General features: G+C 48.2%; 2 protein-coding genes across 3 annotated transcripts in view; one reads left to right on the forward strand and one right to left on the reverse strand.

Moving 5' to 3' along the window:
• Positions 1–1,827: 1,827 nt before the first annotated feature.
• CFAP96 (cilia and flagella associated protein 96) lies at positions 1,828–24,290 on the reverse strand. 2 transcript variants are annotated; one of them, XM_078875203.1, is made up of 8 exons: positions 24,137–24,290; positions 23,699–23,814; positions 22,047–22,266; positions 20,560–20,697; positions 19,184–19,259; positions 12,215–12,394; positions 5,822–6,009; positions 1,828–2,568 (listed from the first exon to the last, which is right to left on the reverse strand). In XM_078875203.1, exons 2-8 carry the CDS (start codon positions 23,793–23,795, stop codon positions 2,517–2,519), a joined length of 951 nt encoding a protein of 316 aa, XP_078731329.1. In that variant the 5' UTR covers positions 23,796–23,814; positions 24,137–24,290; the 3' UTR covers positions 1,828–2,516. The 2 variants fall into 2 exon arrangements, with proteins under 2 accessions (XP_078731329.1, XP_078731330.1); XM_078875204.1 differs by having other exon boundaries at positions 2,521–2,568; positions 5,806–6,009.
• The window catches only part of CCAR1 (cell division cycle and apoptosis regulator 1), a 33,481-nt gene continuing 29,563 nt past the window's right edge, over positions 23,635–27,552 (forward strand). Inside the window, exon 1 of the mRNA XM_078875197.1 lies at positions 23,635–23,643. The gene's annotated coding sequence lies outside the window, so the exon portion shown is untranslated. The remainder of the gene's footprint in view (positions 23,644–27,552) is intronic.

Genomic DNA, 27,552 nt, shown 5'->3' on the forward strand with positions numbered 1-27,552 from the left:
ACCAGGGCCAGAGCCAGTGCTGGTCTGGACTCTGGGTACCGGGCCCGACTGACCAGTGTCGGGCCAAGATAGCCTCCCCTAGCCCATTAGTGGAGGACTCAGAGGCAGGCTAGGGTTAGCTAGAGAGGTGTGTCCTCAGATAGACGGGTGAGGGGGCCGATACCCCCTCAAATGTGTATGTCATAACGTTGGTGTTAAATAAACAAGTGTGCCTCCAACTCCGGTGTGAACGAGTCGTGAGCGTTACTACACCTGTATAGGATAACGCAATTTGCAAAAGCACACCACCCGACTGCACATCCATTTTTAGGTGTGTGTAGTACCTATATTACTACAGGGGTTATCGCGCAGCGCTACGAACCTGGAAACCTGAGTTCACTTCCCGCTCGCGGCCAACACCAGTGACGATTATGTGAACCGGTCCTGGGCCTCCCCGAGGTCGACTCGGCATCAAATGAGTACCTGGTACTGTGTGTAAACATCGCCACTCGGGAGACCAAGACGGCCGGGCGTGGTGCTGGCCACCCACCACCTCATGTGCGGTGCCGGCCTTCATAGGTGCTAGCTAACAGCACTTGGCCCAACAGTCTGTTAAAGGCTAAAGGATAGGTGTTTGTCTTGTAGTAGTTATAGCGTGGGGAGCAGTAGTGCAATGGTTAGCGCACTGTGCTACGAATCCGGCAACGCGATGTCAATTCCCGCTCATGGCCAACACCAGTGAATTGGTTCTGGGCCTCCCCTCGGTCGACTCATCCTTAAATGAGTACCTGGTGTGGTGTGTGAACATCGCCACTATTTAAGTTTTTATTTTACCAGACAAGGTCCACTAAGCTATATGGCTCTTTTTCAGAAGTGACCTGGCCACAAATAATATCTCAACTTAGTGGCTTATGTGGAAATCTATAGCAGCCAAATAATCAAAATGCGTGTTGATTATAAATGTGGGGGGAAACCGAAGGACCTGGAGAAAAATCCACACGACCACGGGGAGAGACACGCAAACTCCAAATATACAAGCATCAGGGTTGGGATCTAACACACGACCTCCTGCATACCAGGTGAGGGAGATAACATCTCGTCACTGGGGAGACAAAGGCGGCCGGGCGTGGTGCTGGCTACCCACCACCCCCTCATCTGCCGTGCTAGCCTTGCCCCAACAGTCTGCTCGGGCTATCCAGGGGGTCTGTCTTTTTTGTAGTAATAGCGCACCGTGTTACAGTCCCCCTGCATCCTGATCTCGAATGATTGTGCAACATCTGTGCTCAGGGTGCCAAAGGGGCAGCCAGGTGTCTTTTTGGGGGGGGTCAGAACCCCCCCCCCCATTGTGTGTCATGCCAGCTCTGGTGGTGTTCACCAACAGCACTTGCCCCGCACATTCTCTGGGGCAAAACCGGAGATCTTTGTCTTTTGTATCTGGTCCCAGTTACATCAACTTTCCCATGTCTGCTAATCCGCACGTTACCCCATCAGGGATAAATGACTTGAACTATCTGGCGCGCGGTAAGTCATGTGAAATGTCCCGCGTTGGGTGTGCCAAGACACGACACTTAACTTTGCCGGCCCATTCATGCCTCTCTAATCCTAACCGGGGCCCCTCGGAACATAACACCCTCCCCTTCTCCAGGCCAAACATGCCAACAACTTCTATTTCTCTCTCTCGAGGCTAATTATTTGTAATTAAAGCAGTTTGTATGATAAACTGTAATTCAACACGTCCAGGATTCAACAAAAGTTGTTTTTTAAACGCGCACACCAGGCAAAGACTATGAATTGTACTTGCCAGTGTAATTTACGAATAAAAACAAGATATTTGTACTTTTATTTTATTCTGTGTAAGTTATTAAATATCCACCTCTTGTTACAGTGATTGAATTATATTGTATCTTCCACCTTTGTGCTATCGTGTTTAATTTCCAAGGGATAAATGTGCATACGACTTACTTTGTGAACCTGAGAACAAATTGCTAAGTTAAAGCCTACTTGAAAAAATGGCACGATGCAGTGGTTCAGGCGCCCCCCCCCCCCCTTATGAGACCGGACAGGATCAACTGTACTTGCCAATGTGAGACAACACTGGGAGGAAGCAAGAGGAGGGGAAAGACATGCGTGCAGATCGATGCAGGATGAAGATAGCTGAGAGGAAGGATTGAGAGCGAGTGAAGCGGTGGTACCGGCGAGCGAAAGAGAACCATGGCGGAAATTAGTTTGGGCCCCATCATCGATGACGAGCAGATAGAAGGGACGGACAAAGATGCATTGCATTTCCAAAAATGATCTTTTATGGATCGTGTGTATGTAAAGCAACAAGACGTGCCCTTGTGTGCACGCAGCACGGTCTCGGTGTTTGCTGTTGAAGTGAGAAGTTGGGGGGGTCAACTGGGTCATTGCCTCGGCTTCGGGTGCTGCCCTGCTGTTCCGCCGGACCCCCGCTGCCTCGTGCCCTGCGCGAAGATTAGAGAGCGGCAGGTCCAAGACTTCCGCTGCCAGCGCCCCGTGACGACACTCGGGTGGGGATTTCAGTAAGCCATCACCCGCTGCACCAGATTGCAGTTCTGCCTGTTAATGGATCTGCAGAAGAGAGCGATGGGGTGGGGAGCACAACACGACAACAACCCGACATGAGACGGTGCCGTCTGAGCCCCACGGCATGAGATCATCTAAAACTAGAAGCGCTACGTTTATTTTACTAGGTAAGGCCCACTGAGCTACGTAGCTCTTTTTCAGAAGTGACCTGGCTATCACAAACAATAGCTCAACAAAGTGGATTGTCACGTGAACATTTATAGCAGCCAAATACTCAAATGCATGTTTCTAAATATTGAGGGAAAAGACCAGAGGACCCAGAGAAAATTCCAACTTCAGAGGAGCCACTGACTTTTCTCAGGTCAGAGTGCCGAGCTTGCACCGCTGAGATTCTGTGCTTAGATCCAGGAAAGTTGCCTGTGATTAAACCGGGGTTTTTAAGTGTAGTGGGTTGATGGCCTGAGCCCAGTCGCCATATTAATTTGGTTCTGCATTTAATTTGGCTAAATTCCAGCTCCTGCTAATTCGGTGTATCGGTGACTGAAATGCGACAAACACCACTCTGCAGAAGAGTAGGTGGGAAAGTTCTACCCCTTACCAAATACTATTTGAAGGGATCTCAGAGGTAGCTCTGTCATACCCACTTCCATGGGCTGTTATCTAACACGAAGGGTTGTGTTACTGTGCGAGATGAAAACGGATTCGTCTTAGGACGTGACGTCGTTAACCCAACCGGAATAACATTAGGGGAACAAAAATATACGTAAAAAATATATACAAATTTGCAGAGTTGACTTCTGGTTAATTAAAATAAATAAGTCAATGAGGTGGGCAAGGTTGGCAAGGCAACAGCAGCGAGCGCTGCCTGACATTCCGACGGGAGCGGCGGCTGCCAAGAGAGCGGGAGCCTGCTCCGTGCCACGCGAGCCTGGGAAAGGCAGAAGAGAGTCTCTCGCGCACACGCGGGGGACCGAATAAACAACCACCGTGGCGGCACATTCCAGCGCCACGCTGGGGGGGGGGGCTGGGCACGCGCACACGCGCACGCACCCTCGAATCGTAACGTCATTAATCACGGGGACTATAGCAACAAGAATACACTCGGACAGTCAAAACAAAAAAAATAAACAATCTCAAAAGAAACCACCCCCCCCATTCTGGACCAGCGCCGCTATTATCGTCGCAGCTATTGTTGCCGACCGTAGGGCAATGGGGAGGGGGGGCGGAAGGGGGGGCAGTCGAAGGAGGGGGGAGGGGCAGGGGAGGACTTCCATTGAATGGGAAAAAGAGCCCGTGGCTAAAAATTAAAGCGCATGCCCCTGTCGTTTCTAAGGGTCGGAATTAGAGTCACAACGGGATGAGCAGCAATCATGGAGTTGGGGGTGGGTGACGAGGGGAGTGTCCCGCCCAAGGTGGGGGGAGGGGATGGCGGTGCCATTGCCAAGCGCTGCGAGCTCACGGCCTGGGCGCAATGGCACGCGTCTCCGTGGACCGCCCTCAGGTGTGGCCCTCGGCATGCTCGTCAGTTAGCCAGTGCTTGCCAGGCCACCGCCGACGACTATTAATCACAGATGACAAGCATCCGTTTGCTTTATTTGATCGACACTATCATCGGTCCCCTGGCGCTTGCCCGAGGCCTCCCAAGCTGTTGCTCCATCTCACGGTGCTGTGATGCAACAATCCGTCAAGTGCCCGTGCATTTGGCCACTTTCACCGCTCCATCTCCGCGATGGATGGGTCTCTTTTTTGCCTCCATTGGCTGCCGCTCCGTCATTCGCCTCGGACATTGGTCATAATCCCTTCCAGCGACGTGTCCTGCACTTTTCCTCAATTGCTCTTTTCATCCGCCAGAATGTACCGTGGCAGGGTAAGGTGTGGGGTTTCACAACATTGTTATTCATAACTGCACAAACCCAGTGACACTTCAATAAACTATAAAACTACTATTAACTATTTTTCATCTTACCAGGTAAGGCCCACTGAGCTTTATAGCTCTTTTTTTAAAAGCGACCTGGCCAAAAAATTATATGGCTTATCGCATGGATATTTATAGCAGCCAAATACTTTAAACGCATGTTTCTAAATGTGGAGGGAAAACCCGGAGGGCCCAGAGAAAAATCCACGGGACCACGGGGAGAGACACGCAAACTCCAAATATACAGGCGTCAAGATCGAACCCACGACCTCCTGTATACCAGGCAAGGTAGTTAACATCTCCTAGCCACCGTGGCGGCAATTCACAAGCGCTATCGTGCATTAATTGTGAGCGATAGCTAAGCCAGCCCTTCGCCAATGCGATGAAGTATGGTCAATCAACCCCCAACAACCAACAACGGCAGTGGAGCTGACAAAAGGGGTGATGTACGTTGTTATAAAAGGCACAAAGAGCACAGCTGGGGGAATGAGTGACGATGTCAACTTTTCAACCCAGAACCATCAGGCAACTCCCCGCCACCACCCTGCGGGCATCACAGGGCCTCCCGCTCTGCTTGACTGAGCGAGAGATTACCTGTGGGGCTGGAGCTGCGTAAACAATTTAAAGGCACTCCGCTTCTTATTCTCCCCGCCACCCCCTCTCAACGAAAGCGATGACGCCAGACTTACTTAAACTCAAGTGGACGATAAGAGTCTTAAAGGGAAGAATATATTAAACATCGTGTCGGCAAAGAACATGGTTCAGATTTGTTTTGCGTGCACTTGCCGATCACCCTCAAGACTGTGCCCTGAACACGACAAGGCTCGTTTTGCACAAGTCTTGAGTTTGTTGTCCTTTGCCCGCACCAGCGATTAGCACGATTGGCTACGTGCGGTGCGAAAGAAGTTCAACATGCATACATACAAGTCTTCGCAATTAATGGTGCGCGGTGGCACGGTGGTTAGTGCACAGCGCCACGAGCCCAATGAACCTGCGACCTACGCGAGTTTGATTCCTGCCCACGGCTAACATCAGTGGCGAGCAACATCTGAACCAGTCCTGGAGCTCCGTCCTCCGACCTTCACAAATCCACAATGGCCAGTGTGGTTAGGTGAGGTATGGTCAAACAACTGTAGGATTCTTAGGGCTCAAAGTTATTTCTCGAAGCTCGCAGAGTGAAACTGAGAGGCATACTCGGGATACTGAAGATTCAACATTAATGCCAAAAGCTCACAAAGCTAATATCATGAGTGGCAACGCCGCGGGAAAACCATCGAGTCGACGATAAAATCCAAAAGCAAATGTAACGAGAGCGGGAACAAGTCTCCCCTCGAGCCATTGTCTGCAAGTGCTGCCTGCCCGCCCACCACCGGCCATCTTTACTTGATGATGTTGGCATCCATGATGCTCCGGACCGGTGTGCTCTTGGGGCCGGGTGACGGGCGGAACACGTGGCCCCCTCCTTTGGTGCCGCCGCTGCCCCCCGCGAGGGCCGATGCTCGCTTGACGATGTATGCGTCCTCCGAGTGCGATGGGTACGAGTCGAACGTGCCTGCCTTCATGCCGCCCATCTGCCGAAAACATGAGGGTTTGCGCAAACGGGATGTGTTTCGTGGAGAGCGTTAATGTCGCGGTTAGCGCACTGTACGACAAATCTGAATATTTATTTGGACCGGAGCAATCTGATGAGCGATAAAGCTCTTTCACGCAGATTTCCAGTCAGGGCGGGTAAGAACGTTGCAACAACAAATAATACAAAACACGATAGGAGGGCAAAGTACAAGAAAGGTAAACAAATCACCCAAACACATACAAATAAAACTAGACCATCCCCATCCTGCCAGGCAAAGCTCACTGAAGTATTAACTTCTTTTTCAGAAGCAACCTGGCCACAAATGATAGCTCAACAAAGTGGCTTATCATGTGGAAATTTATTGCAAAAAAGTTATCTAAATAACCTCAATGCACGAGACCCAAGTTCGTTCCCCGCTCACGGCCACGAACACCAGTAATGATTATCTGAACTGATCTTGGACCTCCCCATGGCCGACTCAACCTCTAATGAGTACCTGGTGTGGTGTGTACAGATTTTTGTTAATTATCTACTTGTACGCACAGGTGACAGTACAGTAAGTGGGTTGTTGACCTATCCATACTGAAATATGTCAGTTATCTACTTACGTGAAATGGCTTTCTTATGGCTGCTCCAGTTTGTCTTACACATGAAGGATATTTATTTAGGGCACCTCAGGCCTTTGTGAGGCTCACCCAGTTCTCAGGGCTAGGGCAAACTGTCCCACTATTCTATGGCCCTGTGAATTTGCCAACCATCCCAATCCAGGACCATTCCCGAATTAGTCATGAGGTTCAGTGAAATGTATTTTGTTTTACATAATTCAACACAAATACTGATCGGTGCTGTACAAGCTTTCGAATTCTGCAGCAAGGGAGTTTATTTTCACAATGAAAACTTGCAATGGCCGTGTATTTGCTCCGGATACACGGCCCAGGGTAGAGGGTGGGCAGGGAGAAGATGTGACATCAGTGCGACGCACGAACCCATCTCAATTCTGTGAGATGCGGGTGACGCCATCACGCAGATTTGTGCGGTAACGTTACCCGCGTGCCAGCCAGCCAGCAATACTTTTTTCTAATATAGTGTAAAAAATATCTTACCTATAAATGTATTTTTTTGTCTGTCTATCTGTGTCTGTGGACGAAACTTGCGAAGGATTTGGCTCGCAAACCTTGGGGTTTATGTTGAAAAAAAGTATCCAGGTACCACGCCATAAGACCCCATGGTGACTTATGCCCCCACTGAAGACAAACATCCGTGGAAGGATGCAGGCAAGGCCGATGAGTCAGATGCCTTCTATGACCTCCTGTCACAGGTGCTAGCTAAAGTGGCCCCTCGGGATAGAGTCATCTTGTTGGGTGACTTCAATGCCCGAGTTGGTCATGATGCTGGCACCCGGTCTCTAGTGATTGGAATGCATGGGCCAGATCAGCTCAATAACAACAGCAGGAGGCTGCTAGATTTGTGTGCAGCCCGTGGGCTTGTAATTACCAACACGCTGTTCCAGCATCAGCGCATCCACACAACATCATGGATGCGTGCCGGGGCCAAGCAAGAACATCTGCTGGACTACATAGTGACGGAACAGCGGATGCCGGCCCATGTCCTTGACACCAGGACCTACCGTGGAGCTGATCTGCCCACTGACCATCGACTTGTCATCTGTAAGATGTGCCTGCCATTCTTCCACTCCAGTGGTGGGTGTACACCCAGGACCCCATTCAAACCCTTAGTGGCATGATCTCAGCTAGCTGATGAAAGTTGCAAGCGAGAATTTCATCATTGCTTGCGGCTGGGGTTGGCATCGTCCCCCACTCCTCCTGATGTTGAGGGGAAATGGGCGAGGTTTAGGACTGTGGCTCATGCAGCTGCAATGGCTGCTTTGGGTGCATGGTCCAGACCTCCCCAGAGACCCTGGCTGACAGAGGAGGTGTTCAGGATGGTTGAGAAAAAGCGACAAGCCCACTCTCATCGGCTACAGCATCCCACGTCGGAGAATGAGGAGGCTTACTGCAGCCTTCGCTCGGAGGTTCGGAGAGCCATGAGGCACTGCAAGGATGGGTGGTGGTCGCGGGTTGCTGAGGAGATGGAGTCTGCCTCAATGGCCCACGACCACAAATCCTTATTTAATTCCATAAAAAAAGTAACCTGCAGCGCCACACCTATTACCATCATTAGGGGAAAAAACGGTGATCCAATCTCCGACCTCCAGCAACTGGTTTGCAGATTTGCTGAGCATTTCTGTGAGGTCCTGGGGGAGGGGAAATCCCTCAGCCAGGAAAACATCGTGGCACAAAGTGGGGATGACCCTGCTGAGGCTGCGGTGCCTCAAATATTGGAAAAGAAAGTCACCCCCTGTGAGTGGCTGGCTGAGGTGCCATCTGTTGAGGAAGTACTGAAGGCGATCCAGAGTCTGAGACCAGGAAAGGCACCGGGCAGAGATGATCTCCCAAGCGAAATGCTGAGGGAAGGTGGCGTTTGTGCACAAACTGCCCTACATGACATCATAACAGTCTGGGCCACTGGATGGGTTTCACAGGTTTGGAAGGATGCCCTGGTGGTCCCCCTCTTTAAGAAGGGGGACCGCACAGACTGTAACAATTACAGGGGCATCTCACTCCTCTGTGTGCCAGGAAAGGTCCTGGCAAGGATTATTCAACATCGCCTTGTTAGGCATGCTGAGGAGAGGCTTGCGGAGCCCCAATGCGGTTTCAGGAAAGGGCGGTCCTGCACAGATGCCATATTTTCTGTCCGTCTACTACAGCAGAGGTGTAGGGAAGTCCAACAAGATCGACATCTCTGCTTTATTGACCTGGTCAAGGCCTATGATACCATACTCTTAGGTTTTTTCGGTAAGTCCTATGATACCATTAGTAGGCCTGGGCTCTGGGTTGTTCTTCGTGCTTTCGGAGTCCCTGACCCTCTGCTCACGCTCATTAAGGACCTTCATGATGGTGAGCGGGCCCGGGTAAAACTACGTGGCCGGGAGTCAGAGCCATTCCCTGTACACCTTGGGGTGCGACAGGGATGTCCTCTGGCTCCAACATTATTTAACATCTATTTTGACCACGTAGTTTGTGAAGCCTTCAATAGCTGTACTGGAGGAATTTCCATTTGGTACAGATATAATGGGAGGCTGATCGATGCCCGGGTGCGGTCAAGAGATGGCTCCCTATTGCTCAACCACGTTATGTATGCCGATGATCTGGTAATTGCTGCTCTCTCAGTGGAGGAGTTAGAGACACTGCTGCTGAAACTGGAACGTTCCACTAAGAGGTGCGGCACTATCTTTTCATCGGTTGCGTAACGCTGTGTGGAAGCTACCTGGTCTCTCGTTCCACACGAAGCTTCAGGTCTTCTCGGCCACGGTCATTCCCTCCCTTCTCTACGCTTGCGAAATGTGGACCCCTCTAATGGAGCATCTTCGCCGGTTAGAAACATTTAGTGGCCTGCCTACGATCCATCCTGGGTTAACCAGGCTGGATTGTGTGAGGAGCTCACAAATCCTTGAAAGATCGGGGCAAAGTCCCATCGGTGAGCTCCTCCGGCAGGCAAGGCTGCGTTGGCTGGGTCATGTAGCCCGCATGCCCGGCCACCGCATGCCTAAACAGCTTTTGTTCGGCCGGATCGAGGGGGCTAAACGGGCGCGGCACGGGCTAGAGAAGAGATGGAGTGATGTGGTACAGGAGGACGTGGAGCTGAGTGGACTTGCCGATGACTGGTACCAGCGGTGTCAAGATCGGCCTTGGTGGAGGAGGCTCGGGAAGGACGCTACTGGGCAGTTGGAGGCAGTCGCCCTCCAACAACAACGGAGGGTGGAAGAGCGATGCTCACAACAATGAGCGGAGCGCCGGGTGACTAAAGCACAGCAAGTTGGCACAGTAGGGGGCATAGGTGGTGCATCAGCCAGTCATCTCAGTCATCTCAGTCAGTCGACCCGTGGCACCTGGGTCTGCCCCATGACCTCCTGCCAGCGGGCGTTTGACACTTCACGTGGCCTCAAGGTGCACGTGGCCTGGCACAAGCGTCGTGGTGATGTCACCGCCACTTAATGGCGAATGACGGTTGTTGTTGTGTGTAAGTCTATGTGTGTGTGAGTCGATTTGTATGCAAATCCATGTGTGTGTGTCTAAAGTCGATGTCTGTGTGTGAGTCCATATGTGTGTGTGTAAGTCGAAGTGTTTGTTTGTGTGTGGGTCGATGTCTGTGTGTAAGTCGATGTGTATGTGTGTCTTTTTCGCCCAGGCAACGCCGGGTACTTCTTGCTTGTATATCTATAAATAGGCCCTTTCGATGTTTGAGCTGCTTACTAAGCACGCGAATCAATTCACGTGTGAATGTTCAACTAAATAACCCCGTAAGAGTGGCACAACAACAAAAACAGATTCTGACTGGCGCAGACACAACCCCCCCTGCCCTGAAAAAAAAAAAAACTTTACCCACACCCCCGAATATCCTGAACATCACAGCGGCTGTGAGAAAATGAGTCTGAAACGATTCTCAGAGACGCGGCAAAGTCAACGCGGCTTAGTGGCTCCGAGTGCGTGATTTCTGTTGGAGCCGATGTTGGTCCAGCAAATCCCGATCGAGCCACCCTCTCGCATGATGCAGCACAACCGCCCGATGGATCGCAGATTAAAGCAGAATTTCTGCCTAACTACAGTTCACGATTACAGTCATGACATAAGCTTTCGCGAAATTAACCACGTAAATTGCCGCCAAATTGAGCCGTGTTCTTGCTTTTTTTATGCATTTTCATCGATAAGTTGCCTTGTTGAAGCTTGACAGGTCTATTGTACTACTTCTTCCCGCAGATGAAGTAACATTTTAACTTTTTGCCACTGTAATATTTTCTCCCTTTTATGAAGTCTAAATCAAGGGAGGTATCACAGTAATTGTCGTGGTAAAGTATGGTCGAGTGTAAAGTATGGGCATGCTGTGGGGCACCCCTCATCCGTCAGTGAATTGGCAAAGGGCTGCACCCATACTTCACCGCAGTGGAGCTACGTCACCGCAATTGAGTGCTGCCCTATTACCGAGAGCTACGGATCGCCCCAAGACTTAAAGAGATACAGATTAGTGAGATGAATGAGAGATAAGAGAGAGAGAGATGAGAAACCTGGAGACAAGGAAGAGGCACAGATAAGTGCTCGCATATGCCCACGTCATGACGTCACGATGCAATGCGACGTCATCACGCCTGTGCGTGCGTGACGTGTGACACAGCTTGTCAGCATACGTGCCAATTTTATTCGCCAGAAATGTAATTGAAGACCAATGCACGATGCAATTTTCAACCACTGGCCTACCGAGTTTGCACCGAGCTGCTGTTGTGTCAGTGGATGGGAGAGGCTGGGGGGGGGGGGCGAGAGCCGATAATTGCTTCTCAACGAGACACTCAATTGTTGTCCTTGTTGGGGCACTGTGTGCCAAAGGTGTTTGATGGCATGGGAACTGTGGCCCGCTGTTTGCCCGCCGCAAACAACGCGTCAACGTTAAAGTGGGCCCTGCCAAAGGCTTGCTGGCTCTCCACTTCGAGTCGTGCAGGACGGGAGAAAAAAAAGATAATTGTCACAATTATCACCGCCGGTGCCGTCGTGAGCATCGGTGAAGCTACCGGTGAGCGCTCGCCGTGTCCCTCGCATCGGAGTAAAATACGGGCTGTCAGTACAAAAATACATATTGCATAAAGCCTCATTGAGCACTGCAGTAGAAACATCAACTGTTATGTGCTTTTTTAGGCCATGTTATTAACAAATGTGTTTAGAGTTTTCATTGAATAAGAGTCTTGGAACTAGGCGAGGCTCCCCTGGGTGCCGCGGTGGCGAGATGTTAACTCTCTCGCCTGGTATGCAGGAGGCAGTGGGTTCAATCCCAACTTTGACGCCTGTATATTTGGAGTTTGCATGTTCTCTCTCCCTGCGGTTATGTGGAAGTTTCTCTGGGTCCTCCGGTTTTTCCCCCCACATTTGGAAACAATTCGTTTAAGAGTATTTGGCTGCTATAAATGTCCTCATGATAAGCCATTTAGTTGAGCTTTCATTTGCAGACCAGGTCGCTTCTGAAAAAGAGCTACATAGCTCAATAGGCTTTACCTGGTAAAAGAAAAAGTTCAAATTTAGTTTTATTATCGCAGGGAGCGAAAGCATGACACTCTCAGCTGGGTGCCTTTGCCGTAACGGAGGCGGCCGCTCTCTGACCTTCTTGGCTGGAGAGCTGGGCTTGAAGGCCTTCTCCGAGAACTTGGTGGCGCGGGGCGGGTGGGCCGCGCGGGCGGGCCGGTCCGAGCGGTACGGGTTCACGTCGAAGATGTCCAGGGGGTGCAGGTTGAGGCGGAAGGGAGCCCCCTTCACCATCTTCTTGTGAGTCTCCATCTCCTTCTGTAGGCGAGAGACAAAACGCCGCCAGGTGTTCGATTCTCCTCGTCAGTGTCTGTGTTTTTTTATACCACACATGTGTAGTACCTGGTAGCAGGTGCCGTTTGAAAACTTTCCTCTTTGGGCACACGGATGCCTGAGTGCCACCTCAGCTTTACATACTGCCACATACTTACATACACAGCTTTCAGCGATCTCACACACTTAGAATAACACGTGTGTAAAAAAAATGAAGCAGGCAGTTAATTCTGTCACTTGGAAGGAATATCTTGACGTTTCAGTCGACGGACCTTTAATAAGATTTTGACTTTGCCCGTGACGTTAACTGATGCATGAACACGCATGGCAGCCCGACACCTTTGCAGCAGCTTTAACAGCTCAACGTGGACATTTTAAAGTTGTTGACGGCTTTATCGCCGCGACGTTTAATCGAATCCATATTAATCGACGAGTGCCCAGCCATTCCCGACATCGAGTACGAAGCGTTGGCCGGTTAATTCGGGTTGAAACATAGTTGTCCACTTTCGACGCTTTCTTTGTTAATACAAGCAGAGGAGGTCTAAGTAAATTCCCAATGGGGGGGGGGGGGGGGAGACAAAGGTGTCAGTGTTCTATCTACAGGGCTTCATTGGGCCACTGACACCATTATTTTCTCTCTCTCTCTCCCCCTATTTAAACAGAGGCTGTTATTTTTACTGAATGTGCCAGGAAGGCTTAAGAGGGCACTTCCACTCCAATGCCATTGTGCACCTCGATCTTCCAAAGTCTGGTCCCATGACCGGGGAACACACAGGTGTGGAATCTGAAGGTAGGAGACCTCGAAAATCCTTGGATTCCCAACGCCATGTTCTCAAAACAACAAAAAAGAGTCAAGCTACGGCTGATTTTAAATGATACCCCTAATAGTTTTTTTTGGGTTAGATCACGTAAATAGAAATGTGTCGTTAAACCCACCACCACCCGACACAGCAAAATAGTAAAGTTTGTCATGTAAACAAAATGTTATTATTAGTTCAGCACGACGATGTGCTGGAGAGTAAACCCACAACGTCTACAATTACTCTCCAACACACCCGTGTGCTGAACAAGTAATGAATTGGCACATTTAGTTTATGTGATAAACCCTACTAATTCGCTGTCGGGTGGTGGCGGGTTTCACGACACATTCATATTTACACAATCTAACCCAAAAACCTCGATAATGGATATTGGTGAACAGATTTTGCACAGACAGTCCAGGACACGCGTGTGCAGTTTAACATAACTCTGAGGTTAAAGCATCCAGTACTGTTCCACGATTATCCTTTGAAGGATATCTTTAAAAAAATATGACAACCCACAATCTGGAAGTGCCTATGAATAGTTTCGTCCATCTATTTATCTCTGTATCTGTGTGTCTTTTGTCTCTTTGTCTGTGTCCGCATCGTTCTCTATATATGCCTCTGTGCCTGTCTGTCTCTCTGTGCCTCTCGTTGGCAACGTCTTTTTTTTGTTGAGTCTAGAAGTGGCTGCAAAATGTGAATTGTTGAGTTTGTTTTGCGGCCATCTCTCCTGCTGTGTTTGTCTCACCTGATGACGATTGCTTGTGTTGCGATCGAAACGTCGTGATCTATAAATTTTCTATCTACGTGACTTTACCAAAAGAACAAAAGAGTATGGATTCCTACAGTCACGAAAGCTTCAAATGAAGAGTGAATAATGTGTTCCAATTAAGCTAGAATACCTTGGTTATCTTTTAAAAATATATATTTGTGGCTTAAATGGGTTTTTTTCTCTCTAGCACATGGCTCAGCTATACCTGGCTTAGAGATGGCGTGGTGGTGGTGGTGCACGCCTTGCTTAGAGATGGCGTGGTGGTGGTGGTGGTGCACGCCTGTGATCCACCCACCCGGAGGCAGGGTGGGTGTTGCATCTGCATTACATTGAATAACAATTCCTTTCCCGGTAGTTTTTAATGGGTTCTTAAGATTCAGTGCTCAGACGATGTGAATGCATGGCTGTTTTAAGCCCTACCTTAGTTAATAAGATTACAGCAGTGATGGCGGTGGTAGCTAAAGGATTGGAACCACGTCCGAGTACAACCATCGCGGAGATGGAGCAACGAAATGAGCTCGCGTGCGGGTGCTAGGTGGATTGTTATGTTGCAGAACCCGTAAAAAGATGGCAACAGCTTGGGGTGACCTTCATCCAGCAGTGGATTAATCACAGATGTTGATAATGATGATACTTTATTTGTTTTGATGCTGTATGACCGTTGCAATTTGTACTTTTCTACTTTCCTAGGTGTCCCTTGAAAAAGACTCAATAGACTTTCACCTCGTTGTAAGTAGATAAATGGTCACATATGCATGAGACACCTACCGAGACAGTACATAATTAGGTTGCTTACCGTCTGCAAAGAACTACTCTGAAAATCTCCCCAGTGGGCCTAGCGAGTTAAACATAGCCACGACATCACCTTTGCAAAGGTCACGAATGCGCGCTCACTCACTCACTCGCACGGTTGGTGGGAGGATCTTTCTCCTGCAAAGCGAGCAAACCAGGTGCGCCATTAAGAGTAACCAAGAGATAATGTCCCCTTCTTCGGAAATTGCCATGCTAAAGTGCGCAGGCTGAATATGAACAGCTACGAGACTGGGTTGTCTTTCGAGACTCAGCGCGTGGGTTATTTTTGGCCCAGGTGGCCATTAAAGTAATTGGCGAGGTAATTGTTCTCCATTTTAGCATACCATTAGAGTTCGCATGTCAAAGCTCTTTTCAAGATAAACGTAGCTCAGATGCGTTGACTCGTAATTATTTGACGGGTGAGGCTGCGTAGTTTATTTAATGAGTGGTGATCATTTGTTGTGATGCGTTTAAAAGAGAGAGTCTTTTAAGAATGTGTGTTTTAGTTATTGACTCGTCTTTAGATACCAGCATCACCGACTCAACTGCGCAACTCGTCAAAATAGTGACGACTACTCTCCGATGTATTCGGGGTTGGACCGTGCGTTGTTCGGCACGGTGTCCGACATTTGTTTTTGTATTTAGTTTGCTGTCGCCCTTCCGCCGCGCCTCCGATCAGCACGGCTGGCTACGTACGGTGCGAAGGAAGTTCAACGTACGTGTTGACATTGGGAGCTTCTTTAAGAGCTAAGAAGGAGCTTCCAGCACGTGCGTGGAAACGTCGGACACCGTACCCAACAACACGTGGTACCACCCGACAACACAATCGCAGGGCTACATCAGACAACGGCAAATGCCTACGAAGTATTCACGGTAACAGCAAAACCAAAAGAGCGAGAGATGATACCAACGTTCACCAAGTACTGCACTTTCATGGTGACGTTTTTCCTCTCAAGAGGTTGATTGGTTTTACCGGTGTTTTCAACAGTAGCCTTGTTCGATATTGGAATGGTGTCCCAGGCAGTACAAGAATCATTGATAAAATATTTAAGCTTGATTTGATTATTTCTTCTTCTTAATTGAATGTTGTTTTTCGATTTAAAGCTTTCGTGACTGCAGGGATTCATCTTCTTGGTTCTTTCGGTAAAGTCACGTAAAAAGGAAATAATAAAATAATAAAAATAAAACATAATATAATTGTTATTACTTTATTATTTCCCTTCCACGTGACTTTACCGAAAGAACGAAGAAGATGAATGTTGTTCATTTACTCTTCAATTGTGCATTCTTAAATATAGGTGACTGTTTGTGCTTGTCATGATAAGTCAGTTACGATCCAAGTCTGCCTCTCCCCGGTTACCTGGGTGAATAGCTGGCTATGTCTTCATCCAATCCTGGCCAGTTGGATCAAAACTCAATTCATGCAATATAATGGCGATGCAGAGTGTGCAATCGCACTGGCTGAATCAAGTGTATTACTGTCGTCGTTACATGCAGGACAAAGTAACACGCAATGGCGCTTCTCCATGGTGTACCGGCCGCTTTCTCTGACGAAAGTGCCATCGTGTGACGTATAAACTTCGTAAACATGTTCTAATGGATCAGCGATTGTGATTGGGTTGCCTCATCTCCTCACATCTCAGAAGCTAAGCAAGAGGTGAGCCTGGATAGCCGTTCAACCGAGATGCTCGCCCGGTTGTTGTATGTGGCTGTGGCACTGTGCTGTGTGGTGGTCCCCACAGGGTGCTGAAGCAAGATCTAAAACTAAAAACTAGTTTTTATTTTACCAGTGAAGGCTCACTGAGCTATATAGCCTTTTTCAGAAGTGACCTGGCCACAAATGATAGCTCAACGAAGTTATCACGTGGAAATGTATAGCGACCAAATACTCTAAATGCATGTGTTTAAATGTGCAGGGAAATACTGGAGGACCCGGAGAAAAATCCACTCGACCTTGGGGAGAACTTGGAAATTCCAAAACAAACCAGGCATCATGGTCCAGATCGAAACCACGACCTCCTGCATACCAGGTGAGGGAGTTAACATTTTCCCACCACGGCACTCTTATAATAGTTGTATTGTATGTCTATGCTTTAGTATACAGTAGATCTATGCCACCACGGCGATGCTACCTGCCTTCATAAAACCATCCACATTAACCAGCGTGGTGGGGTATGGTCAAATGTGCCCCTGGGGAGGCCCTCATCCAGCAGTGGACTGGCAAAAGGGCGGTACATGTACATATAGAAGTACACAGCACAAGTATACGCACATATACAAGTATTTCCAGCTTTCATTTGCGGCGAAACGTCCTACAAATATTGTCAATAATTTGCGAGCTTTTTAACACTCCACTGGTTTTATTCATAAACCACATCAATTGACATTTGTGCATGCGTGGCAACTTTGTTTTATTGGCTCGGCTGGGTGTTGGAGGGTTATAATACCAAAAAAGAACACTGACATTATACAGGCACGATCTGACCTGAAATAATTAGGAATCGATTTTTTTCAGCATTTTCTTCCACACCAGCACCAAACCTCCTATCTCTCTCTTCCTGCTGCTTTTCATTTGAAGCACTGCACACAGTGTTGCCCATGGTAACAATCCCCAGGCGAGTTTGCCCCACTGATGGCTGCCCAACCACCCTCATTGTCACGTGCGGCAGTGCACACATGCGAAGGTCTCCCCCTTGTGGGGAGTGACGCCTGCGTCCGTACCCAAGTGCGACTGCCGCAGCTGCGCGGCAGTTTGCGGCACTGCAACGAAACCCGGCAACCCGAGTTCGATTCCCGATCACGACTGATAGCAGTGGCGATTATCTGAACTGGTCCAGGGGCCTTCCCTAGGTCGACCCGGCCTTGAGTACCTGGTGCGGTGCGTAAACATTAGCAGTGGGACGACAAAGGTGGACCTGCGTGGTGTTGGACACCCACCCCCTCGTGTGCCGTGCCGGCCTTCGTAGGTGCTACTCGCTAACAGCACTTGTCCCAACAGTCTGTTAAAGGCTGCTGCAGCAAGTAACGATGCATTGATATGCGAGTTGAATTGATGGCTGCAATCCCGATACACATGCTCGAATTGTAGGTATGAGAATCAGCAATTCTCTACTTTTGCAAAGTAGATGCTAAAATCACATTTAGGCTCATAGTGTTAACAAAATGGCACAAATGAGACAAACTAAAAATTATTCATTCCACGCGATAAGCAACTTCGTTGAGCTCTCATCTGTGGCCAGGTCGCTCTGAAAGATAGCTACATAGCTCAGTAGGCCTTACATGCTACAATTAAAATAGGTTAATAGTTGAGTTTAACTGTTCAAGTTACAAACGCCAGAAGTTAAAGAGAAGAGAACATCGGCACAATAGAGTACTGATTTCAGAAAATGAGCTTTTCCAGATTCGTGATCGAAGGTCGTGTTCTCTGGATTATAAGAGGCACTCATTCCCCTGTATTTCAGAGCACAAAGTTGGGCAGATAGTTGTGTGCCTGAGATCAGACTGTTATAACGTTATTGAGAACGTGCACAAGCGTAGGGTGTATCGTACTTTCTGTAGCATCTTATAACTTAACTATTCTTATTTTTACTCTACTCTTTGGGTCTTTCTTTTTTATTTTTATTTTAGCAGATGAGACCCACTAAGCTATATAGCTCTTTTTCAGAAGCGACCTGGCTACAAATGATAGCCCAATTAAGTGGCTCATCGTGTGGAAATTTATAGCAGCCAAATACTCTAAATAATATGGAGAATATGGTAGTCAAGCAATTGTGATGAAACAATTTTCATTGTCTCATCACCATGCAGGTCTTTAGCATTTGTTTTAAAGTACAATGTATGGATTACCCTCATCAACATGGCTCAATTCCAGAAGGCACACATCAGCGAGTGCCCGCACACAAACTGTACCTTGGCTTGCATCACCGAGTGTTCCGTGGGTTTCGTCACAACTGGGTAATGAATGAACGGCTGGTAAATTTCCATACGATTCTCAATACAGGAGCAAGAATACTGAAAACAACTTTGACCTCCAGATTAATGTTTAAACAATCAGTGCCGCGACTGACGAAGCACCACTGTTGCATAGAAACACATGGCCGAGGGTTTGTTATTAGAATGCGTTTTATTTAGAAAATTATTTTCTAACGAGCGTGTGAGCCGAATGTACTTGTTCAGTGCGTGCCTTATGAGACTATGCTGAACCTCTTACAACAGCAGGTCGCTTACCTGCGTCTGACAAATCAATTGGGATATTCATTAAAAAGAGGTTTGTAACGCATCGTTATAAGCTCTCAGCCATGTGTGACATGTGCACATTGGAAGAACCCAGAGCCAGAATTTGTTGTCCAGTTGGAGCCAGAGTTCACCTACAGGGTAACGTTTTTTACCGATTACTTAATTGCTTACCCTGCGGATCTCTTTTGCGCGGTCGTACGGGTCCGGCATATATGGAGGCAGGGATCCAATCATCACCTGGGGGTACCTGTCACCAAAAAACGAACATTTACATTCCACAGAGACACCTTCAAGAAATGGCCTATGACCAAATGTATGTATGTATGTTGAACATCTTTCGCACCCTACGTAGCCAACCGTACTAATCACTTGAAATGTGCCTGCTTTCATCAGATCTTAAAAACGAAGCAGGTTTGAGCCTGGCTAGTGCTTGGAAAGACGACCAACATGAATAGCAGGTCGTTATACGCTACGGGGCTCTGTTGTCACGTAGATAGGTTCAAAATTAAAATAAACAAAAAACCACGACGTTTCGATCGCAGCACAAGCGACCGTCTTCAGGTGTGAAAAAGGGGGGTAAACTCCGAGAGGCAAGCTGTCTTTCAAGGTTTAAGATGGGCGCAGCCCAAGTGTCAGAGTGAAGTGGGCGGGGGGCAGGTGCCCTGGGGCCAGCACACTGCACTTGTGCCCAACAAGTGCAACAAGTGTTTTTTAATTTCCCACATTAACATCACCATCTCCACTTGTGCTGGCCCCAGGGCACCTGTACCCCGCATATTTCAATCTGAATTCCTGCAGTCACAAAAGCTTTTAAGTCAAAATTGTACTGTACTTCTATGCTCCCCGCCTTGGCCAATCCGCATCGACCAGCATGGTGATGTGTGGTCGAATAACCCCTACCACACCACATGCACGATGTGGATTGACAAAAAGGCTGTGCCTGTTCACAAAGGCTGTACGTGTACACAACGGGTCGGTTTGTTAGCAAAGAGGTCAGTGTGTTTGTTACTTAGCCAAGCCGTCACAAACTCAACTATTTGAGTGTTGCAGTCGTTTGGCAATTTTTCCTTACCATCTGAATGTCTCACGGACATTAAAGCCGCAGTCACATCACCAAACGTGAGAGCAAACCACCTCGAGTCTAAACATAACAGATCAACTCCCGAATGTTTAAGTAGCCACAAAGCTACAATCACCAAAAAGTCCACCTGAAGAGGCTTTCAATCACCAAGACTTAAAATTATCATGAATAAAAAAAAACCTCATCGCCAGGCAGCATTATGCATATCCGCCTGTGCTGTCCCCTCCACCTTCTTCTATCTGTCACCACCTTCTCCACTCTTATTACTGTTACTTCCCAAGTCTCTGTATACGATGTATTCCCTTCTACTTCTAGTCATAGGTCTTCCATCTTCCTCTTTTCAATATTCCAGAAAAGACAAATTAAAGAACATTCAGGGTATTTAAACAATACCTTACTGAGAGACGATGAGGTGCAACACATAAAACAACATTCTGGTTTCAACTGCCCACTTGTCCATCCGTACCCATATCCAGTTCCTTTCTTCGGTGGGTTCGTGACAAAGTTCCTCCCCGGCGCGCTGTATGGCTTCTTGGAGAGCTGGGCTGGACTCAAGGCTGGGATCGGGCCACCCAGCGTGCCGTAGTAACTGCCCAGCCCAGACCTGTGCACACAGCGTAGGTTGCAAAATAACATCAACGATACTCTTTGGTTCTTTCGGTAAAGTCACGTAGGTAGAAAAATAAAATAAAATAATATATCACGACGTTTCGATCGCAACACAAGCGGTCAGGTTATCATATAACCTTGTTGTAACAGCTCTCTCGCTGGTTCAGCAGTTCCACTGCTGGGTTTTTTTTTCGCCTGAGGACGACCGCTTGTTTTGCGATCGAAACGTCGGGATGTTATTTTTTATTTAATTTTTCTACCTACGTGACTTTACCGAAAGAACCAAAGAGTATGGCTTCCTGCAGTCACGAAAGCTTCAAATCAAGATTGAACATCAACGATATCGTAACGGCACATTTGCCACATTTTTTTACATTTACCACATTGGTTAAATGTCAGCTGACCATCTTGACACTGGTGGGACAGAGCTCTGACATCGTTATAATTGTTAAGGTGTTTACTTTGTTTGACACAGGGTTACTCTGAAAATAAGTGACTGTTAGCCTCCATGGGGTCTCATGTCAGAATCTGTATTAATCCTGGAGAAATCCGATGAGCTGCAAAGCTCTTTTCACAGATGTCCAGTCAGGGTGCGGTGTCAGTTACAACAATAAAAAAAACAATAGGAGTGTAAAGTATAGGTAAGGTAAGCAAATCACTAAAAATAAATATGTAGAAATAGATAAAGTATATAAGTTCAAATTGCATAAGCACACCAATTCCTAAGCTTGGGCAAGGCAGTAAAACAACAGTAAAAGCAGTTGCAGATCACACTAAGACAGGGGTCGGCAACCTACGGCTCCGGAGCCGCATGCGGCTCTTTACGGGCTGCTTCTTGACGATATGTACGTGAGTACAGTATGTACTCAGATGCATTGCGGCTCTTGAATTACTGAATTTTGTACCGAATTGGAAAGAAATGGCTCTTCTTGTTATTTTGGTTGCCGACCCCTGCACTAAGACAACACACAGTCTCTCAATAAAAATATGGTAAAATATAAATTATATGATTCTAATTGTTTACATTTTCGTTACACATAAAATTCGTACGAGTATTTTGAGCTCCCAGAACTACCCAGTCGTTCACATGGACTAAACAACGGCATGACATCACCAGATGAATAAACGTATGCAGTAGTGTGGCACGGTTGTCAGAAGTGATAAATAACGAACTCTGTTCCCTGTCGAATTTCACCCCCTCTTCATAGCCCAGGTGCCTGGGCTCCTCTGGCCCATGAGCCCCAGTGCAGTTGCCAGGCCTGCACATTCAACAGCTGCGCCACCGAGCGCACGGTTATATTCCAGCTCTACGGCCCACGTTGCCTCGACCGCCCAGAGACTCACGGTTTCTTGGGGCAGCTGCTCGGCAGCAGGGCCTTCCCCAGGTTCTTCTTGGCCTCCTGCAGGCGCCGCTGGCGGCGGATCTTGATGGGGTCGCTGTAGGCCTCGCCCTGCATGACGCGTGTGAACCCTTGCGAGAAGTACCCGGCCGGGAGCGCCGAGCGCGACTTGGGTCCCTCCGTTAGCATCTGGCGGCCGTGGTTGGCCGCCGCGTTGAACGCCTCTGTTGGGCACGCAGCAGGGGCCCACCGCCCGCATCAACCACTGCGAATAGGCACCACTGCGACATTGGAGGAATGGGTAGCACACTGGACGTGTGACCCAGAGGTTGCTGGTTTGATTCGAATTCCCAGCGTGGCAGTTGAAACAATGGAGCAAGTTTTTTTTTTATCCCCCCCCCCACCACCTCTGTCCACCCAGCAGTATACATGAGTTCGCTGCAGTGAGTTTATTGGCACGTCGCGTGTGGTGGGGTAAAGTGTGGGTACTCCCATCTCTTCCAAGAAGTCTGGCCATAATGGAAGAGTACGCTAAATACCCTCTAGAGGGGTTCTAGAGCTCCCTTTCCACCAGCAGTGGTGTGAGCAATTCATTACCGGGCTGCATCTTCACCTGATGGAGTGTCTTTTTGGTTACATGGGAGGAAACCGGAGTGCCCAGAGGAAATCCACACACCTGGAAGGGTAACTAACAAGGGTCAGAAATCTACTTGCTGTACTGCCATTCACTCGAAACCTCGAAGCCATGCAGGAAGGTGCCTAATGCGCATAACAATCTCTGCACGATTCCACTAAGCCCAGCTTTAGAGCAGTGCTGGTTGGTAGCGTTACACCACCACCACGCCTGGCCTTTTGAGTGTCTAATTCACTTCGCTCTGAACCTGGATATATCTTTGTTTGATTCCCAGCTGTGGCCAACATTATCCCCCTCAGACCCCCCACTACCCGACTTCACCAACCTTCACTCACCAGTACGATCGTTGTGTGGTTAGTGTGGCCAAATAACAATCCCCATGATGCACAGCGTGCGGAGGCCCTCATCCAGCAGTGCACTCACAAAAAGGGTTGTGTGTGTATGTATGCATGCAAGTATCAAAGAAAGGTCGTGTTGTTAAAGAGTGCAGAAGCCATCATACGGACGAAGAGAGAAAATGAGACAAAGGAGAGAGAGAGGCCACAGGGAGAGATGAGTCAACTCAAGGGAACAGCAGAAACGAGGCGCTGGCAATGCGAAGTTTTTTGTAATTTCCCACAACTTTTATCCCAATGCCATGTATGTATGTTGAACTTCTTTTGCACTGTATGTAGCCAATCATGCTAATCGGAGGTGTGGGAGAAGGACAACAAACTAAACACAAATAGCAGTTCTCTATATTTAACAGTGCATAGCTCCAGTGGCTTCCTAATATCGAAAGGGGGGAAGGGCGTTCCAGACGACTGCTGAAGCACATCTGAAAGCGCGCGATGTGGTGACCGTCTTTGTTCGATGGCCGTCCAAAAGCCGCTGTTGCCAGGATGACCACCGGAGTTCGCGTGACGGTGGTTTATGCTCCTTGACGAGATCAGCGAGGTGTCGTGGTTCATTTGTGGCAAGCACATATGTGAGTAATGAGTGTGACCTTCTGTGATGTGAGTGAGCGAGCGAGTGGCACGCACTGTTGAAGCTGGACTTGTATTTGTCGCCGATGCTGATGTATCCCAGCTCGCTGAAGAGCCCCACGCGCTCCATGTCTGTTTTACCGTCGCTCGGCATGGCTGGGCTGTGTGCGACCCTTGTAGCCATGCGCACAAACACACGCAATATAAACACACACAAGCATACACATATACATGGTACAGTTAATATATTTACAAAGGTCTCCCCCTGCAGCTTTAACATTAACCAGCGTGGACTATCGTCACATAATCCTCACAACCTGTTCAGCTTGGGGAGGCGCTCATCCAGCAGTTGATTGACAGAAGGGCTGCACGTGTACTTACTGACGTACATGCCGTAAATACACAATGCAACTGTGCAACACGAAGCTGAGAGTATCACAGATCCCCAGGTATTACTGAGCAGCGGTCAATGGTTGAGGTTAAACCTGCACTTACCTTCTATATGCCGCACAAGAGGGAATTCCAAAGGACAGCAAGTAGAGCACGACAATATCTACACTTTAGCTGCAGCTGCTGTAGCGGTGCTCACATTTTAAACGTGACAGCATCGGGGAAGTTAAGTTGCCACTGCCGTGGTGGTAGTTGTAACAATAGGTCTGCCGTGTTGTGGCTCTGTTGCCTTGGTAGCAGCATTGGGTGGTAATAAGTTCCATAGCAAAGGCATGATTGGCATACCTTAATACACACACACTCGCATGTAAAGAGTACTGTCTACAATGCACATGGCCTTGTCAATCCATTGTTGGACGTAGGCCTCACGGGGGGTTTTGTTTCACCATACTTCACCATGCTGGTCAGTGCCAGTCGGTGGAGGGGGCCACTGATGTCAGCCACGGCCGGTAATCAAACTCTCACGTTGCCGGGTTCATAGCACGCGGGGCGCGCGCGCTAACCACTCCACCGACCACTTCACCCACACAAGTACTGCACTGAAGTATGTGTGCCTCTTTGATTCAGATGCTCTTAGCAGGCAAGAGCTGCTGTCCGCCACAAATCTGGCTGTCCGCCTGATGATGCTAGTTGTAATAACTGGCGAAACGTCGTACTCAGATTGTAAATGTTGTGGATTTACTCTCCAACACACCGGTGTGCTGTACTAGTGTAGGGGTGTTAGAGAGAGAGCCCGTTATGCATGGCAGCTTATGGCAAACAAACACAGTGGGCGGGGCTACGTGAGTGCACGGGGAGGTGCTCTCTACGACGTCCGCGCCAGGCACCCCGGGGGGGCCCCACCCCTCAGCGGGGGGTTGGGTATAAAAGGGGATGTATGGGAGGGCTCGGGGTTCTTGTGAAGCTAACCAGTGAAGACTGAAGACGTCTTAGCTAGAGCCCTGGACTCCCCTGGTTCGCCGTCCTTATCAGGGCCGAACAGGACCGAGCCAGCGGCGTGGTCCCGAGATCCAGAGCCGGTGCTCTTGTCAGCGCTGGTCTGGGACTCAGGGTACCGGGCCCGACTTACCAGTGTCGGGCCAGATAGCCTCCCCTAGCCCGTTAGAGGAGGACTAGGAGGCAGGCTAGGAAGTAGCTAGCGCGTGTATCCCCAGCTAGCCGGGTGAGGGGGCCGACACCCCCTCTAGTGTTGTATGCCAGAACCGTGCTGTGTGAATAAAACCCGTGTGCCTCCAACTCCGGCGTCCAAGAGTCGTGAACTCTATTACACTAGTAACGAATTGGCATGTTCCGTTTACGCGACAAACCCCTTACTAGTTGGCTACATCGGGTGGCGGCGGGTTTAACGACAAATTTCTATTTATGCGATCTAACCCCAAAAAAACCCCTATATTAAGGCAAGAGCTAAATAGGACAATATTTATTTGGAAGTGACTTCTGCAACCGGATTTTCTGGTTATATCCAATGATAGACAAGGTGAAATTTATATCACAGACCTTCCTCGGGTTTCACTGTCTTCGCGAAATGAAGGGATGCCACTTGTTTCGTTTTCATGTATGATTAACGGGTTATGGTTTGGGGTTATTGTTAGGGTTTATGGTTAGGTGTTAGTCAGGGTTCAGGGCTTAGGTGTCACTGTTATGGTTCAGAGGTTAGAGTCAGGTGTTACACTTAAGATTTCGGGATATGGTTCAGGGTTTGTAGTTAGGGGTCTGGGTGTAGGGTTTGGAGTTACAGTTATGGTTCAGGATTAGGGGTATGGGTTTAGGTTCGGTTTAGATTCGTCCCAAATCTGTGGGAATAGTAGTCTAAGTTTACTTATGTTACAAATGGAGTAAACAGCTGTTAAGTCTTCATTGGTTGTCACTTGTTGATCCAGGCCACCTTTCAAATATAGACTTGAAGTATCATAGAGATGGTGTCGTTGAAGTATCAATGAGCTTTTAGCTGGTGAAATCAAGCCTATTGATAAATCAAGTTCCTTCTGTACAACCCAAGTGAGACAAACATCAAAACAGTGCCTATTGAACGTGTAGCCACCTGCTGTAGTTGTTGGTATTAGACTTTAAGATGCGGCTACGCTCGCGATGCCAGTCCAACACCACCTCTTGTTAAAACCTCCCGTCGATGAGAGGTTGCTCCTTCTCCACTGCTGCCAGTGCGTGACCACACTGCAAGATACATGTACACCACATCTGTTAAAATCGTCTGCACCTTCGGGACGTAAAATCCCTTCGGCTCATGCCTCCCGATCTAGATATCGAAATCATCTCAAGCCTCCCGTACATCGCGTGACTTGCGTGTGGTCTCCCACCACTCTGAGCCTATCCCCCAACCCTCAACACTCTGTGAAAACACACAATCCGTTCAGCTGGTGGCCCTTATATAAGCCTCTTCCTCCCTATGCTCACCTTTCGTTTCGTTCCCTTTCACATGATTTCCCATCCGAGCTCTCCTCTCTTCCCCCCTTTTCCATACGTTATCTGGATTGATAACTTTTAAGTCGAGATTGAAAACTCATTTCTTGAGAACTGCCTTTTGCATTTAGTTTTGCTGTCCCCCACCCCGCACATCCGATTAGCACGGTTGGCTACGTACGGTGCGAATGGAGTTCAACACACACACACACACAGTATTACCCTGCTCCTCTTCGTGTGCTGTGCCACAGGTAACAACAAATTCGTCTCCAGAAAAATAAAAAATGCGCGTTATCGTATAACCATATGAATTGATACGGTAATACTACATACTTCGTCTTAGGTTTAACACGTAGGCTTTCGCGACCAATATCATCCATTACAGAGGTTTTTTTGGTTAGATCGCGTAAATATATAAATGTGCAAGAGCGCAGAAGCAGTAAGACTTCTCCACAAATCTGGCTGTTGCCTGATGAAGCTAGTTGTAATTACTGGTGAAACGTCGTACTCGGATTGTAAATGTTGTGGCTTGGCTCTCCAACACACCGGTTAGTGCTGTACTAGTATACTACACTATACACTACACTAGTGCTGTACTAGTACACTACACTATACACTACACTATACACTAGTGTTGTACTAGTGACGAATTGGCACGTTCTGTTTACGTGACAACCCTTACTAGTTGGCTGCCGGGTGGTGGTAGGTTTTAACGACACATTTATATATTTACGCGATCTAACCCAAAAAAACCAAAGCCTTAAGAATCGATAACATTAGATAAGTCAATGCATCATTATTTCATATACTCCATCCAATAATATATGCTAATTTAAAGTATGTTACGGTAAAAATGGAACCTTTTACTGATGTTTCCTATTCCAGTAATGTATTAAATAATAGGAATAACTGTCAGCCTTTTGTCAATAAACTTCTGGATGATGACAGAAAACGAAACACTATTTGGTTCTTTCGGTAAAGTCACGTAGGTATAAAATAAAATGTTTTCCCTTGTGATGGGACTTAAAATACAATTGTATTTC

Source organism: Lampetra fluviatilis, chromosome 41, assembly GCF_964198595.1.
Source record: "Lampetra fluviatilis chromosome 41, kcLamFluv1.1, whole genome shotgun sequence".
In the NCBI taxonomy this organism is placed as follows: Eukaryota; Metazoa; Chordata; class Hyperoartia; order Petromyzontiformes; family Petromyzontidae; genus Lampetra; species Lampetra fluviatilis.